Source organism: Sarcophilus harrisii, chromosome 1 (assembly GCF_902635505.1).
Source record: "Sarcophilus harrisii chromosome 1, mSarHar1.11, whole genome shotgun sequence".
In the NCBI taxonomy this organism is placed as follows: domain Eukaryota; kingdom Metazoa; phylum Chordata; class Mammalia; order Dasyuromorphia; family Dasyuridae; genus Sarcophilus; species Sarcophilus harrisii.
In genome coordinates, this window is record NC_045426.1 from 338,927,901 (window position 1) to 338,945,171 (window position 17,271).

The 17,271-nt window shown below is 32.9% G+C and overlaps 1 protein-coding gene across 6 annotated transcripts in view; it reads right to left on the minus strand.

The window, feature by feature from the left end:
- Positions 1 to 17,271, minus strand: part of LUC7L (LUC7 like) — a 45,877-nt gene that overhangs the window by 12,856 nt on the left and 15,750 nt on the right. For 5 of the 6 annotated variants that reach the window (XM_031945683.1, XM_031945687.1, XM_031945686.1 and 2 more), the window contains 2 exons: positions 4,770 to 4,880; positions 369 to 512 (listed from right to left, as the gene is read on the minus strand). In XM_031945683.1, coding sequence (XP_031801543.1) covers positions 369 to 512; positions 4,770 to 4,880 — 255 coding nt within the window. Of the gene's footprint in view, positions 1 to 368; positions 513 to 4,769; positions 4,881 to 12,462; positions 12,551 to 17,271 lie in introns of all 6 variants that reach the window. The other variant, XM_031945685.1, reaches the window with a different exon arrangement.

The window sequence follows — 17,271 nt, forward strand, 5'->3', positions numbered from 1 at the left end:
ACATACAATATTCTAGATATAATTTAAGAAAGGGAGACTAGTTATCCTCATGCTGGACATGCTGGACACTATATCTAACAATAGAAGACAATTAGGATGCTAATAATTTTGGTTTTTGACTACCATGTCAAACTACTTAAAAAGTATCACTATTATTTATTCAAATAACTATTTTAAATCAATGGTAGGATGGTATAATAGTATAAATTAGTAATCAGTTGACTTCTGTTTTAATCTCAGATTGAGCTTCTTACTAGTCACATTTCCTTGAGGAAAGGATAAATTCTTTGAGAGTTTCCATTTTCTCACATAAAAGATATATTATCTGCCCTGAAAACTTTTATGAGTTTTAGAACTTCCTAACAAACCTCAGCTTCTTTTTTCTTTGCTCGAACTTTCTCTACTTCCATAAGGATCTTCTGGGATTCATCCACATTTCCTTCTGCTCCAAGCTGTTCAGCTTTAGCAAGCAGTTTGCCAATTTCTTCATTTAGTTCATGTACTTTTTCTGCCTAGAGAAGAAAAAAAAGAATTGTAAACAAGTCTGAAAAACTCTTGTCACATTCCTATTATTGTGTTTCAGAAATGTGTACTCAAGGAGTAGTCATATAGAAGCAATGCCAAGAGTTTTGTTCTTGTTTATTTACATCTTCTAGAATATTACTAATTATGGAACTTTTTCATTCTTAAAATAAATATCAATTACTGAAGCTTTAAAGTGTATTCCAGTTTTTCTGCTATTCCCAGTTTAGTTTGTGTTCACAATATCTGTTTTACAAATAAACCTCACCTCAATCGTAGCTCAACTTATTCAATTTTCACTAGTCAACTGTCATAAAAAGGAATCTTTCCAGGGTTAAAACATATAATGAAAATGCACATTGGTTTTCAACATACCATAATAATAGATTGTAATTTCACCTCAGCACCATTTAATTCTCTTCCCATCCCAAGATAGAAAAACCACCAAAGCAAAAAAGAAAAAGGTAGTACAGCAAAAAAGAACAAATGACCGGGTAATTGAATATGGGTTGAAAAACCATGTAAGAATGGACAAAGGACTTCTCAGGTTTAAAATGGATGGGTGATCGATTACTAAATTCTAATGTTCCTTCTAATTCTAACATTCTATGGTGCACTATGCATGTATTTTATTAATTTGTTTCATCATTATACATAATAATTATTTTCAACAGTTTTTACTTTGTATATAACATTAGCTTTAAAAAAGAATGATGATGTAATGGCAAAGAAAAGGAGAAATGAAATTTGAACCTTCTACTGAAAATTTCAGGATACTTTACAGTTGAAAAGAAACACTTTTTTTCTGTTCAAAAGGAAACAGTTTCATTAACCATAATTTTCCCCAAAGAAAGAAGAGGTAAAACATATATTTCTAATGCAGAAATGATAGTTAATTTGTTCACAATATTTACAACTCAAAGGGATGTATTCAAGGATCACACAAGGTAGTATGTAGGAGATCCAAGATTTGAACACAATTCCCAAATCTAAATTCAGTGATCTTACATACACCACAATTATTTCATGTCTTAGATTACTTGGGGGAATCTAGGGCATCCTAAGACAAAAACATTTAGGGACATATTTATTTTGGACATAATTAAAATATTAGAATAGTTAAAGAATCTGATTTTCACCAATGTTTTATCTATTCAACACTATCAAAATCAATTAAGATTTAATAAGTGTTCTTCAAAAATTCCTATAGCCAAAAATTTAGTCACCTTTGCCCAAATGTTAATGAATTTTGCTACTTTGGTCCTCAGAAAACAGCCTATCATTATGATTAGCATGAGAAATAGTTAAAAACATGGAAAATCCAAATTTTATTTTTACAATCAGCTATCATTTCATAGATATAGGAAATTCCTTCTAGCAACGTCAACTTTACTGCAAATTACATTCTGAAAGTGACATTTGTTGTTACCAAGAGATTGTGATCTCCCCGAATGTTATCTAGGACAAAACCACAGACTTGACTAAGGTCAATGACCAACAAACATATGAATGAGAAGTAGATCTACAAGTTCAATTAACTTCTTTTACTACAGCTATTTCTCCAAGCAATAACTTGGTATAACTCTTCAAATACTTTTTGATCAGTAAAATTTCAAGTCATGACTGTGGCATGGTAAAAAGAATTTCAGATACTGCAGAAAGACAGGCATACTGGTGAATTCATGTATTAAGTAATTTTGCAAAGTAATTAAAAACTCTGCTAAAATTAAAACTTCATACCCTTTGATTCATGCCCATTTATAAGGCATGATTTAAAGAAGATCAAAAACACAAAGCAAACTCTTACATACACTTAATATTTCTTGTAACACTTTCTGTGGATGCAAAGAATTAGAAACAATGTTCCCATCAACGGCAAACCAGCTATGAATAATGACTACCACTAAGTCAAAAGAAATGATAAACTATTCATAATTTAGAGAAACACAGGAAACTATGTAAAAATTAAGCACAGTGAAAATTGATCAGAACAATATACATAATACAACAATGAAAATACAAAGACTAACATGAAACAAAACTCCATATAATGGGGTCCAGAGAAGAACTGAGAAAATACTTCATCTTTCCCTCACTATAGAGGTGGGGAAAGACCACAGATGTGGAATTGCAGCTCATATTATCAAACATTTGATATGTTGGGTGGTTTTACATTAGAATGTCTGGTTTCCTTTTCCTTGTGTGTAAAAGATCAGAAAGGAAAAAGAAAAACACACAATTTAGCAAAAACAAAGCTGCTTCTCAAAACATGAATATTCCACACCCTGGTTCTCCTATCTCTGCAGTGAGAGGAGGGAGGTACATTTTCTCACCTCTTCTCCAGTTAAAGGAAGGATATATTTAGAAGTGTGTGTGTGTGTGTGTGTGTGTGTGTGTATTTAATACCTATGAGAAGTGAATCTTGGCACTGCCACTGAATAATTGCATAAAAATTTCTACTAAAGATTCTTTAATAAGTAATGTTTAATAAGTAATTGTCTTTTAAGACAATTCACTTACACTTCTTGTGTCTCGATTTTCTCTTGTTTTAAAAAAGGAAAGTATGCAAAGGGATGTAAAACTATATTCCCTCTGATCCTGCAGTTTTTCTACTAGGTCTGTATACCAAAAAGATCATAAGAGTGCAAAGGACCCACATGTGTAAAAATGTTTATAGCAGTTCTTTTTTATAGTGGCAAGGAACTGGAAGCTGAGTGGATGCCCATCAATTGGGGAATGGCTAAGTTATGGTATATGAATGTAATGGATTATTATTGTTCATAAGAACATCTGTAAGAAATGATGAGCATGCTGATTTCAGAAAGGTCTGTAAAGACATGAACTGATGCTGAGTGAAGTGAGCAGAACCAGAACACTGTAAGAAAATGTGATGATCAACCTTTTCAACAATAAAGTGATCTAAGGCAAGTCCCAATAGATTTTAGAGGAAGTACTATCCACATCCAGAGAGAGAACTATGGAGACTGAATGTGGATTAAATCATAGTATTTTCACGTTGTTTGTTGTTTTCCTTTCCTTTCTTTTGTTTTATTTTATTTTTCCCCTTTTGATCTGAGTTTTTGGGGGTAGCATAAAGAATATGGAAATATGTTTAGAAGAATTGTGTATGTTAAACCTATTTTGTACAGCTTGCTGTCTTAGGGAGGGAAAAAGAGGGGGGAAAAACTTGGAGCATAAGGTTTTGCAAAGGTGAATGCTATGAGCTATCTTTGCATGTATTAAAAAAAAAAAGAAAAGAAAAGAAAAGAAGGGGCAGCTAGTTGGTGTAGTGGATAGAGCACCAGCCCTGAAGTCAGAAGGACCTGAGTTCAAATCTGATCTCAGACACTTCATACTTCCTAGCTGTTTGACCTGGGCAAGTCAATTAACCCCGATTGCCTCAGCAAAAACAAAAACACAAAACACAAAAACAAAAATAGAAACAGTTTTCAACAAGTCAGGAAACATTTATTAAGCACTTACTCTGTAAAAAGCTAAAGAAATAAAATATACACTATGATATCCAAAAAGGGGAGGCAGGGCAGCGCTGATGTAAATTTCTAGTATCTGACTGACCATCGATTGAAAATTAAAAAAAGCAAGCCCCATTAAAAACTATCTCCAAATTGATGAATCTCACATCCACTTTTCTGCCTTTCCCTTGAAGGTAATAATGTGCATCATGTGGCTATCTTTCCTAACCCCACAATCTTCAAACATTTCTGAATCTTAAGAGTATTCCTTCAATTTTATCTATTAAGCAATATTAAATACCCTGCAGATTTCCAACAAATTCTGCCACCTTCTTTCAAATCTGAAATTTTTGAGAACCCTGCTTCTTTCCTCCTCAAGAGAAGAACAAAACTACTAACAGAATTCAAGGGTAATGATTTTTCTTCTTAATTGGGTCATTTTTCCCACATTAAATAGTAAAACAGAGCACATTTAGTTATCTTGAGGTTAATCTACATCTTTTACAAGCCACAATTGATCATTAGATTCCCAAGTGGTGCTTCTGCAACTTATTTCAGTGAGTAACAAAAATTGACAGTTGTTATGTACCTTGAGGGACCTTCATCATTATTAAGAAGGTGGTAGTCAGTTTTCATGAATGCTACACATTCTAAATTACTGAATTTTAGACAATTCATTAGACAAGTGATTTTTTTTTTTAATTTAAGATTCCAAAAGCTCTTCATTAATAGAAATGTAGGAATTTAATTCTACAATTCATTAAATGATGATACCTTTGCAGAAACCTCAGCACTGATCTCTTCTTGTGTTTCAGCAAGTCGTTTCTTAGCAAGTTCAGTTCTCCTGTCACATTCTGCAATAAAGGACTCCAGATGATCCATTGCCTGCATTTAAGATAAACAGATAACTATGATCCCATTTTTTCTTGCAACATTTAGAATTTTTTAAAAAGTATAACCTGATGTTAGTTTCTTACAGCTGGGAAGTCGTGTTAAGAGAAAAACTTCAACACATGGTTCCTCCATTTCCTAAAAAATAAAACAAACCCCAAAAACTCTACCTAGATATTTGAAAGAAGCATTTTTAGAAGTTTATTTTCTTATAAATATTTTTCTTATCTGTTCTTCAATCTTTTTTTAAAAAAGTGAGCTCGGAAAATACAAGAAATTGTGACCATAATGGGACAAATAATTCAAATAAGGAAGCTGTAGTTTATTTTTTAGAAAAAAAATTTATTAGAAAATTTTCAGGAAAAATTAAATATTCCCCAAGATCTACAGAAGATTAAAAGAGAAAATCACAAAAAACTTTTGCTGGAGTTTCATAAAGATATATGTAATATAAGATGTGGTATTTCATCCAAAAAACCAATTATTTATTGATAGGAATAGGATAATTTTAATCAAAAAGGAATAAAATGTGAAAGGAGAAATACTTTATATCGTATAACTGGGAAAAATGAAAAGATATTTCAGATAAATGCTTAAATGACAGATCTCAGTGGAAAAATATCTTCACAGGAATGGACACAAATGGACTAACCAGACAAATAATCAGCACATATCTTCTGTCACATGATCAAAGATTTTGGGCTGGAAGAGTCATAGAAATGATCCACTCAAAATATCACCTCATTTTACAAAAGTGGAAACAACTATCCTATATAAAATGAACTGCCAAATCAGTTATTGAATAATTTTAACTCTCCATTGTTTTGACTAAAAGTTCAGTATACCTTTCACTATGCACCATTACTACCAGATGATATGCTAAAGGATATTTGAAGTCTTTAACAGCAACACTACTATAAATATTAAAATCAAAGAATTTTAAATATAAATTATACATTCAAGCCTATTAAAAAAAAGTTTAATATGGAGGATGATGACAAATTTAAATATTCAAATAAAACTATAAAAGGGGGCAATCAACCATTTTCTATCAAGGTCAGAACTAGGACAAACAGGTTGTTTTTTTAATAGATGGCCAGACCCAGACATATTTAGAAGATCTTTAAAGTTACAGATCCTCATTTTTTAGAATAGTTTTAGGAAATAAGTCTGAAGGTAAGGGATCCTAATGTTAATATCAATTTTATGATCCCAACTAAGAATATTAGTCAGTTGAGTTAGACCCCCCACCCAGTGCTCTGCACATGGTAAAAACTTAATAAATGCTTTAATCAAGTTTTCAATTTTCAACTTTTCAGTGGCTTTTACTCACACTACATGCAAAATCTAAGTATATTTTAACTAGAAATTTTTAGAACTCACTTTGCTATTAAAGCTAAGTTACATATCCTCAGATAATATGAATATTTTGCTAACCATTTAAGCAAAAATTCAAGATGATCAAAAAACTAGGCATATGTATATATATTGCAAACTAAAACCAAATAAAAATTTTTTTAATTTCCAGATATGCTCTTAAATGACTTAAATACACTATACTGTTGTTAAGTTAAATGACTTGACTACTACATAGTTCAGAGTATAATACATATACACAAGTCATGAGTCTTTGGTTAGGAAATATTACTATCATCACCATGTCATATTTATTTTCTTATTTCTTCAGCACCTAATATACTTTTTACTCCTACTCACATATGCTGCTGAACACAGCTAGACAAAAGAATACTACAAATTTGTTATGTGATCATACTGGAGAGGCAATCTTTTTACTCTTTCTTAAGTCTGTATTCCACTGTTACAACTGAATGAAAATTTCTGTTCTCTCCTTAAGCATTCACAGTAGCCCTTTCACAAACTCAGCTCAGATACTACATTAATTTCTAATCTTTACCCAGTTACTGATTCTTTCCCTCCTGAACACAAGAATGCTCAACTCTCTCCTTGTCCTCAAAAAACTACTAGAATTCCATGCTATTGTCTCATATTTTCCTTTTCTTTCGCAAAATCTTATGAAAGGCTATTGATACTTGGTGCCTCCTCTTCCTTTCACTTTCTTCTAAACCAAGGATTGTTAAACGTGTTATTATCAAAGGAGGCTTATGCAAGTGATGCTATAAAAGTAAAATCAACAGGCCTCGGCAACACTGTACAAGGTGGGGGAGGTGGGGGTAAAATACAAATGTAGAGTTGATGATATCTAGGTTTGAAACCTGGACAGCGGTGCCTCAATAACAAGGAAAATTGCAATGCTGGAAGTTTGGGGCTAAAAGATTTATGATGCAGGACAGCACCTTGTAGGATACCCAGTTAGCAAATATAACTTTCATGAAGATCTAGTGAAGGGAACCAGGAAGAAGCAATCATAGGTAGAACCAGGAGAAAACAGTACCAGAGAAATCTAAATAAAGAAATATCAAGAAGCATGATCAATAGTGAAGAAAAATTTCAGAGATTAAGAAGGAAGAAGATTGAGAAAATGCCATTAGATTGGAGAATTGGTAACTTTGTAGGGAGCAATTGTAGTTGAATGATAAAGGTAGAAGTCAAACTACTGAAAGTTAAAGATGGCGCAGCTAGATAGGACACTGGCTCTTAAGTCAGGAGGATACGAATTCAAATTCAGCCTCAGACATTTAATACTTACTAGCTGCATAACCCTGGGCAAGTCACTTACTCCCAATTACCTTGCCAAAACAAAGAAGAGAGAAGTGAAAATACTAATTGTACATGATTTCCTTAAAAAATTTAGCCATACAAGGAATTGAAAACTGAGTGGATGTATATAAGTTAGGGAATGGTTGAATAAATTATGGTATATGAATGTTAAAGAATATTATTATTCTATATGACCAGCAGGATGATTTCAGAGAGGTCTGAAGAGACTTGTATGAACTGATGCTGAGTAAAATGAATAGAACCAAGAGAACACTGTACACAACAAAAAGAATGATTATATGATGATCAATTCTAATAGACGTGGCTCTTTTCAACAATGTGGTGATTCAGATCAGTTCCAATGGTCTTGTAATAAAGGAAGCCATCTACACTAGAGAGAGGCCTGTGGGAACTGAGTGTGAATCACAACAGTTTTTTCACCTTTTTTGCTGTTGCTTGCTCGTTTTTCTCATTTTTTCCCCTTTTTGAGCTTTCTTGTGCAGCATGACAATTGTAGAAATGTTTACACATATTTAACATATATTGGATTATTTGCTATCTAGGGGAAGGGAGAAAGAGAGGAAAAACATTTGAACATAAGGTTTTGCAAGGGTTAATGTTGAATATTACGCAGGTTTTGAAAATAAAATGCTGTGATTTAAAAAAAAAATTTGGCTACAAAATGAAAAACACAAGATGAGAATTTCTGAGGATGGGGAAAACATACAAATGTTTGTAGGTAAGAAGCCCATAGACAAAAAGATTTAGGATGACAGAGGAAACAATCTATTAGAGAAAAGATGGAATGTGACCATTAATTCAAGAAAGGGGATTGATTAGCCCTGGCAAAGAAACAGGCCAATTCTTCATAAAGGTAAAGGAGGAGAAAAAGGGCAGAAGGCATTTATTTGGGTGATAGCTGAGGAAGGGAGACAGAGGTCTAGATGAATAAACCAAAAAAAATTTTTTTTCAGTAAAATATGAGATAAAGTTGTCAGCTGAAAGGGAGGAGGAGAGTCAAAGGCATGAGGGATGAAAAGGTCTGGAAAAAGTGCTATGATAAAAGTGAGTAAAAAGAAATCTGTAAAAGGATTGCCTGGCAGGAGCAAGGGCTCAGGTAAAGTCATATAAGGTCAATGTTAGTGGATCCAACCAGCAATTTTTTGTAATCTTCTCCAGCTTTATTTAGCAGCATGAACAAAGAAAGAAGATAATGGCCAGGTAGAGGCTGAGGTCTGGCTGGTAAAGTTCAATATAGGGGGGCAAGAGACTAGAGAAGACAAGAAAGTTTGGTTCACCAAGGGATCAAGATGGAGAAGGGAAGAAAATGTAATCAATGCAGAGATGATTGCCTGGAAGTAAACTGCAAGATAGTGGGATTGAAGGTCATTATGTGGATGAAGAACGGTGCTTATTAGAATCGGAAAATGCAATTTCTGAATTCATGAAGAGGGAAGTGATGCATTAGTGAGGGAATGGCTAAATCAAGGCTATATGTGATTAAGGTAGAGTGCAGATCATGGGAAATAAGTAAAATGAGGAATCGAGGTTAGTATGTGTGAAGGAATACAGTATGAACTCATTGCGAACGGGGAGCATCCTAAAGATTGGATAAAAAGGTACCAAAAATTTGATTGGGTGGTATTGGATTACATGAACCTGAAAGAATGAGAACCAAAGAATGGTTAAGGTGACACAAATGCGCTTTATTGAATAATTACTTAAGCAAAACTGGTGAAATGCAACGACAGAATTAAGAAATATCTGTTCATTCATTTTGCCTTAAACACAAGGGGGACATTGTTATTTTATTTTTAAAGTTTACATCACAAGGCTGATTTTCAGAAAAGTCTGTAAAGTCTTAAATGAACTGATGCCGAGTGAAGTAAGCAGAAACAGGAGAACATTGTACAAAGAAACATCAAGGTTATGTGATGATTAACTATGTAACTTCTCAGCAATTAAGTGATCCAGGACAATTCCAACAGATGTGTGATAAAAAGTCCCATCCATATCCAGAGAAAGAACTATGGAAACTGAATGGATTGAAACATGGTAACTTCATCATTTTTGTTTCTTTGTTTTTTCTTTCTCATGTTTTTTTCCCCTTTTGGACTGATTTTTCTTGTACAACATGACAAATATGGAAATGTTTAAAAGGATTGTACACATTTAATTTATATCTAATTGCTTGCTATTTTAGGGAAAGAGGAGAAAAAATTTGCAACAAAATCTTAAAGAAACTAATGTCGAAAACTTTTTACACGTATTTGGAAAAACAAAATATTGAGAAAACAAATAATTTACATCATTTTGTATGAAAAATATTAAGTGATATCTATATAGTCCTATGTAAATATATTTCAGTATAGTCAGATATGTTTTCCCTAACAAATTGACTACTTTACTGGGCTTATAATAAGCTGCTCCCATTTTAACATATTTTATATAATGTATTGCATATTCTATTTGATATATATTCTATATCATTAAAATGAGTGTTATTTATACTTGACAAATATTAGAATCCTTCATTAAGGGCTTACTATCAGACAATAAGCATTTATTAAGTCTCTACTGTGTGTCAGGTCCTGTGCTAAATAACAGAAACAAAAGTGAAAGAGCCCCAATCCAAAATAGTTTACATTGAGAAAAGAGCATCCATGTACACACCTGTGTGTGTATGTGTGTGTGTGAGAGAGTGTGTGTGTGTGTGTGTGTGCGTGTGTGTTTGTGTGTGTGTCTGATAGAGAGGGTAAGAAAAATGGGGAAGAAAGAGTGGGGGGATGAGATTTAGAAAACAGATTCAAAATAATTTATTGGGAAAAATACTAGCAACTGGAGGAAGGAGAAGACAGGATCAGGAAAGGTTTTCAAGTAGAATAAAATTTTTGAATTGAATCTTAAAAGAAAATTAGGAATTTAAGAATAACTAACAGGGAAACCCCTGGAGTATATTAAATACTGGAATGATATGGTCAGATCTTTTCCCAAGACAACTGTATGGAAATATGCAAGAAAACCTAAATAATCCTTAATATATAAATTGCATGATAATTCTAACAATTCTCAAAAGGCAGAAGCAAATTCATGCATTATCTGTAGCATCAAGTTGAAAATTAGATCAATATAACAAAGCTTTGTTTTAACATTACTAGCACTATCCTTCAATAAAATCAATCAACAAATATTTATTTACCTGGAACACACTATGAACAATTGGGGAACAAAATGTAAACTATGAAAAATAACAACTTTTATATGGTAACAAAAGCTTGCTTTCATTTGCTTAAAATACTCAAGAATGTAAAACCAAGTGTTACCAGGAAGAAAAAAACAAAAAACTGAAGTCAATGTTCAAGAATATTTATGGAAAATTATATACTTCCCATTTTAAATGTGAGCTTGACACCTAATGAAAACAAAAGTAATATTATTATTTTCCTTATTTTAGAGAAAGTATGTGTCTTTTTACTTGTCTAGGATTTGTCATATGGGAAGTAGAGGCATTTGTGGTTTCTATGTGAAAATTTCTATCAACTAAATGTCCCAGAATATTTTTTTCAAGGACACAGGAAGGGGAAAAAAAAAGCACTACATAAATACTTATATCCCAAGAAAGGAAAGGAATGAGGAAGCTGCAATTTTGTTTCTGCAGAAGAATGTACAATTCCTAAAAGTTAGCCCGGGGGGGGGGGGGGGGGGGGGGATCAAATAACACAGAGTTGTTAAGTATGAAACATTAAGACTTTCCTTTCATGCAGACGAATCATTTTAAGATTAAACTGGGCAGCCAAAAACAACCCCCCCCCCAAAAAAAAAATAACCCAAAAATCAAAGACTCAAAAAGAGGGAAAATTGCTTTTTTTTCCAAATCAGAAAAGGAATTAAATGTAACTGTGATGTCAATTTTCTCATTCCTTTATCATTAAGAGTGACCCCCAGCATGAAGTTTTAAAAAAAGATATTCTCCTTTACTGACTCTCCTCTCTTTCAAAGACCAAATTATGGCATAATCCTTTGAGTTTGGGGTTTGATTTTTAATTTTTGCTGAGGCAATTGAGGTTAAATGACTTGCCCAGGGTCACACAGCTTAGAAGTGTTAAGTGTCTGAGGCCACATTTGTACTCAGGTCCTCCTGACTTTAGGGATGGTGCTCTATCCACTAGGTCACCTAGCTAGCTGAGTTTTTTGTTTTGTTTTTTAAAGTTATCACCTATCCTGATGTTTGAGAAAATACAGGAGCAGTAAATCTTCTTAATATCTGACCCATATAAATACAAGGACAACAAAAACATAATAAAAATTTATGAAATTTTATAATATAGACTGTAATTCAGAATCAAAATACTGAAATCATCTTTGATAATCCATATTATCAACACATCTGGAATGGGATGACAAGGTGGGGGGTGTCTTGAAAGTATATACTGATGAGGCCCAAAGAAATGATACTATTCTGTATTCTGAGAAATTATGTATACTAATTGTCTAAGACCTGATATGGTAACGAAGAATGATTGCGGAATAACCTAAGCTTAAGAAGTCTTTTTAACTAGTGGTACAATTTAATTAAAGACAAGTGGGTTAGAACACTGCAATTTTATTGTATAGTAAGCAAATGTCTCCTTTCAAATACATTCAGTTAGACAGGATATTCAGATTAAGGTAATATAAGATTCATAAGAATTACAGATTTAGAGCTGGAAGGTCTTGGGTTTCATTAAGTTCATGCTACTGATGAGGAAAATGAGGATGCAAAAGGTTAAGTAAAGGTAAAACAGGAGGTAATAGTATAAAGTGAGAGCTGGGATTTAAAACTAAGTCAAAGAATCACAGACCTCACAATACTACTTGTCCAATCCGTAGCTGAACAAAAATCCACTCTACAACATACCTGACAAGTGGTCATCCAGCCTTTGCTTGAAGACCTCCAGTGACAGGAAACCCACTACCTCCTGCAGCCCATTGCACTTTTTCAACAGCTATAATTGTTAGAAGTTAAATTAGAAAACGATAATCTCAAAGGTCTCCTGCAGCTCTCATTATGTCCACCTTACTTGTCAAGTCATTATGAAGTAAACAATCTCTAATTCAACAGGTTAATCCTGGATATCTGGGGACTGTTTTTGCTAGTCTGTGAATAAATGAGAAGGTGAAGACTGAGTTAATCCAATATTTTAGTTTCTTATGTTGACCTTTCTGAAACAGTTTGCATGAAGAAAACACGTGACATAAAAACAAAAGTCATCAAAACAACTTTTTTAAAAAAGGACCAATTTAATGCACAAGTGGTCAAAGATTTTTAACAATCAATTCAAAAGAATTTCAAACTATTACCAGTAACAGAATTGCAAATCAGAACTCTGGTTTTTACTGTCACACCCAGTAATTTGGCAATGACAAAAAGATGGGAAATCAATATTGGGTGGCGAGGGGAAACACTGGTACAATGTTACTATGAAGTGGTCCAATGACTGAGTGTTGCTTTTGTGATTGTGAATAAAAATTTAACAATATGTCTACACATTCTGACCCAGAGATCCCACTACCACAAAGAGATCCAAAACAAACAGGCCTATAAATATTAAAACATTTAGCAGAATTTTTAAAAAAAGAAATATAAACCAAGTAGATACTTATTGTTCAGGCAATAGCTAAACAAACTGTGGGACACAAATGTAATGGAATATGTAGATACTCATTGTTCAGAGAATAAACAAATCATGGGGCACAAATGTAATGGAATATTAAAATGCCTTAAGAAACAATTGAAACAAGGAATACAGAGGATGGACACATATATGAACAAGTACAGGCTAAAATAAAACCAAACAAGTAAAAAACATACATAATATAAATATACAAAACAACAAAAACAATTGTATATTAGTCCTGAAGAGATAAGAAAACACACCTCATTCTCTTCTAAGCCAACGTCAGGGACTATGAATACTATTTGATGATATATTCATTAATTGATAGCTGATTCTCCCTCTTTTTTTATTCTGTTACAGGAATGGTTCTCTGAGTAAGGGAGGAGTGATATTTTTAAATGCAGTTAATGTAGATCCCGTAACAGATTGAAAAAAAATTTTATATTTGTGAAGCACCAAACTGTCCCTCACACAAGAATTGAATGATGGTGCTAGTAACTTTCCATTCAATGGATTCAAAGGAAATACTTATTTCTATATGCAAATTGGCTTCCATTGGCCTATGATTACCTAAAAAGATGGGATTTTCCCATCCCACCCACATTTGTACTACCTTAAATGGGATCACAAAAAGGCTTACAAAAATAAATTCAAAAAACTTTAAAACTGGAAAATACCTTACGAGAGCAATCCAGTATCTTCATTTTATAGAGAAAGAGGCCCAGCTTCTCAAGACTAATCTGAAGGTTTTAAAGTGGCCAATGTACTCCAGCATTTCATTAAGTATATTCCCTTTCTCCTTATAACATGGTTGACTAGGTAATCCTCATATATATACATAAATGCATTTACTCCTCTCTTATGTAACCAAGTAAAAAATCCTACGTGATTCCCCTCTCACAATGCAGATAGACATTTGACCAGGAGATAAAATTTACAGAAGACTAAGGCAATCTACAACTCTGTAATACCTCATTTCTAAGATGTAACATAGAACTTCTGAGCTTCTGGTGAAATGTCAGAAAGATTCGCATATGAATTATTGAATATAATTTAAGATAAATTTTATTACTGATTTAAAAAGGGAAAAAAACACTTGTAGTTTATACAATTGAAATATTTGAATCTTTAAAAACATACTTATTACTAGTTACTCAAGAATAGTAAAATAATTTTTTTCATTTCCTCAAGTATTATTGTTAACTTTTTCTAAAAATCTGTATTTAATGAAGTTAATTTAAGACTTAAAGCCTAAGACTATATAAATTCCTATTATATTTCATCTTACTGAATCTAATAGCTTGTCAAAATCTTTTTTAATCAGAACTCATGCAGTACATTATCACTTCCAGTGTTACATGACCTATAAATTTGATTAACAGGTGATATCAGAATCACTGATAAAAATCAGCATAGAATTTAAACACAGGTTGCTACAGATCTTCCCAGGCAACATCAAACCCATGAAGGATGCTTGGTCAATCAGATCTGAACCCTACTTATACTATTACCTAATCTATTATCTTTCTTCATGTCTTACCTAGCCCACTTCTCTTTTTCACAAATAGCATTATGTTTTGTTAAAATTGAAATTTCCCATTTTCATATCATTCTAGTAAGTTATTAAAAAAAAAAAAGATTATGATTTGCTCTTAATGAAAGCTATTCTGGTTCTAACTGCCACTTCCTTTTCTAGATAATATTCATTAATCACAGAAATTGAGATATTTTCCTTTTTCCATTACTACAACACTTCTCTCATCTTTGATGACCAATTCTTTCAGTAAGCTAGACTGTACATAGTTCATATGGACCAGATGGTCTTCAACACTTCAACTTGAGCTTGGCTCTCTAATAACTTCAGAATTATCTACTGGCTATTTCTGTCCTATCCTTTGTAATCTAAAAATCATCCCTATTGGCAGAGAAAACAAAAGTAGCAAAAAGAGGTGAGTAACCTTACATTCTTATCAATCACCTCTACCATTGTAACACACCTGATCTAAGTCAGGGTTCCATCCTCTCTGTGGTTTTCCTGTTTTTTTTTTTCCCTCAAACTTTTTATTGTCTTTAGCTTTTCTCACCAGACTAGAATTCATTAACAGTGGGGTCACTTGCACACTTTTATTGCTTTTGTATTCATATACCATTGTGTGTCCTTACTTCTATATTCTGTACTTATCATGCACAGAGTGAAGGCCATCAGTTGGAGAATGGCTAAATAACTTAGGGTAAGTGTGTTATGGAATATTAAGAAACAATCAGCAGGCTGATTTCAGAAAGGCCTGGAGAGACTTACATAAACTGAAGCTAAGTGAAGTGAGGAGAACCAAGAAAACATTGTACATAGCAACAAGAAGACCATGTTATTATGATCAACTCATGGATTTGGCTTTTTTCAGCAATGAGGTGACACTGGCCAATTCTAATACAATTGTGATAGAGTCATCTGCATTAAGAAAGGGAACTGTCAGAGACTCAATGTGGATCACAAAATAATATTTTCATTTTTTTGTTGTTGTTTGTGTTATTCTCATTTTTTTTCCCTTTTTGATCTGATTTTTCTTGTGCAGCATGATAAATTCAGAAATTTGTTTAGAAGAAATTATACATTTAACCTATACTGGATTACTTGTATAGGGAAGGAGAAAAATTTGGAAGACAAGATTTTGCAAGAGTGAATGCTTAAAATTATATTTGCATGTATTTTGAAAATAAAAGTATTATAATAAAATTAAGTAAAAGGACTCCATCTATTTTCTCCGAAACCTTTTATCTTCTCTCTAAAATTCTAGGGTGAATGTTGTAATTTGTGTAGCTTTTCTTTCCTTCTTAATCACAAATTCTAAAATGCAATCATCACTTTCTTCTAAGATTTCTAACACTGCAATCCAAGCAAGATCCTCAGAATGAATAAAGGACTCATTTCACTTTATCATAATCCAATGAATAAGTGACTACCTGCAGAGAGATAGCAGTTCTGGTATTCTACCAGGCACTCACCACTAGTGAAGCAGGGCAGTGACAGTGCCCTGGTCACCAGTATTCCTTGCATGCCCCATCATGAAATCAATCAACAAGCATTTATTAAATATCTGTGTGAGAGGAACTCTTTTAGACCCAGAGAAAGAAAATAATTCCTTCAACTAAAGCAACTTACATTCTGTAATGGGAGAAAAAAAATGCAAATATAGTCAGAATAAAAAAAAAAATAAGGTAATTTAGGGAGAGTACATTTGAAAAGTGATCTTGTAAGAGATGGCACTTAAGCTGAGTTGTGAAGTAAACAAGAATTCTACAACTCGGGTCAGCATGGAATACATTCCAAGCATGAACAATAGCTATTAAAAGGTATAGACAAGAGAGATTAAATATCTTGTCTAAGGAATAGCAAAAGAAAGTGAGGACAATAAGCCTAAATAGTAATAAACCTAAAAAGGAGAATAAGCCTAAATAATAATAAACCTAAAAAGCTAAGGTGGTTGGTGTCAGTTGATAAGGGTTTTAAATATGTCAATTTTTATGAGATCCTAAAAAGTATTTTTTTGAAAGACATTCAAACCTTTGCTTTAGGAAAATTAGTTTCTCAGCCATGTGGAATATAGGAAGTCAGTAGAACAGCTCAGGGGAGAGGTGATAAGGACTGAAAACCAGGATGATGGCTATGTGAACCAAGAGGAAAGATGTAAGAGAGAAGATGTGAAGGTAGAAATTCAAATAAATTTGGGATGATCAGATATAAAAGAGTGAGGAGTCAACTTCTCCAATACATAATCCTTGGAGATGGGAAAGATGGACTAAAGAGTTTCAAAATAAAGAAAGCACACTAATGCTTATGTCCTGCAGTACACAAGTATGTATGTACTGCACGAGTCTTCACTTCTCATAGTGCACATGTACTTATATAAAAAGTATTAAGTTTCATAGGGATAAAAATATTTCATTGCCAAGTTTCTTATGGTATTATTTGATGACATGTCTCAATTTTTCTGGGTCTTAATTTGTCGTCTGTAAACTAAAAAGGGATTTTAGGGGGTAGACTAGATGGT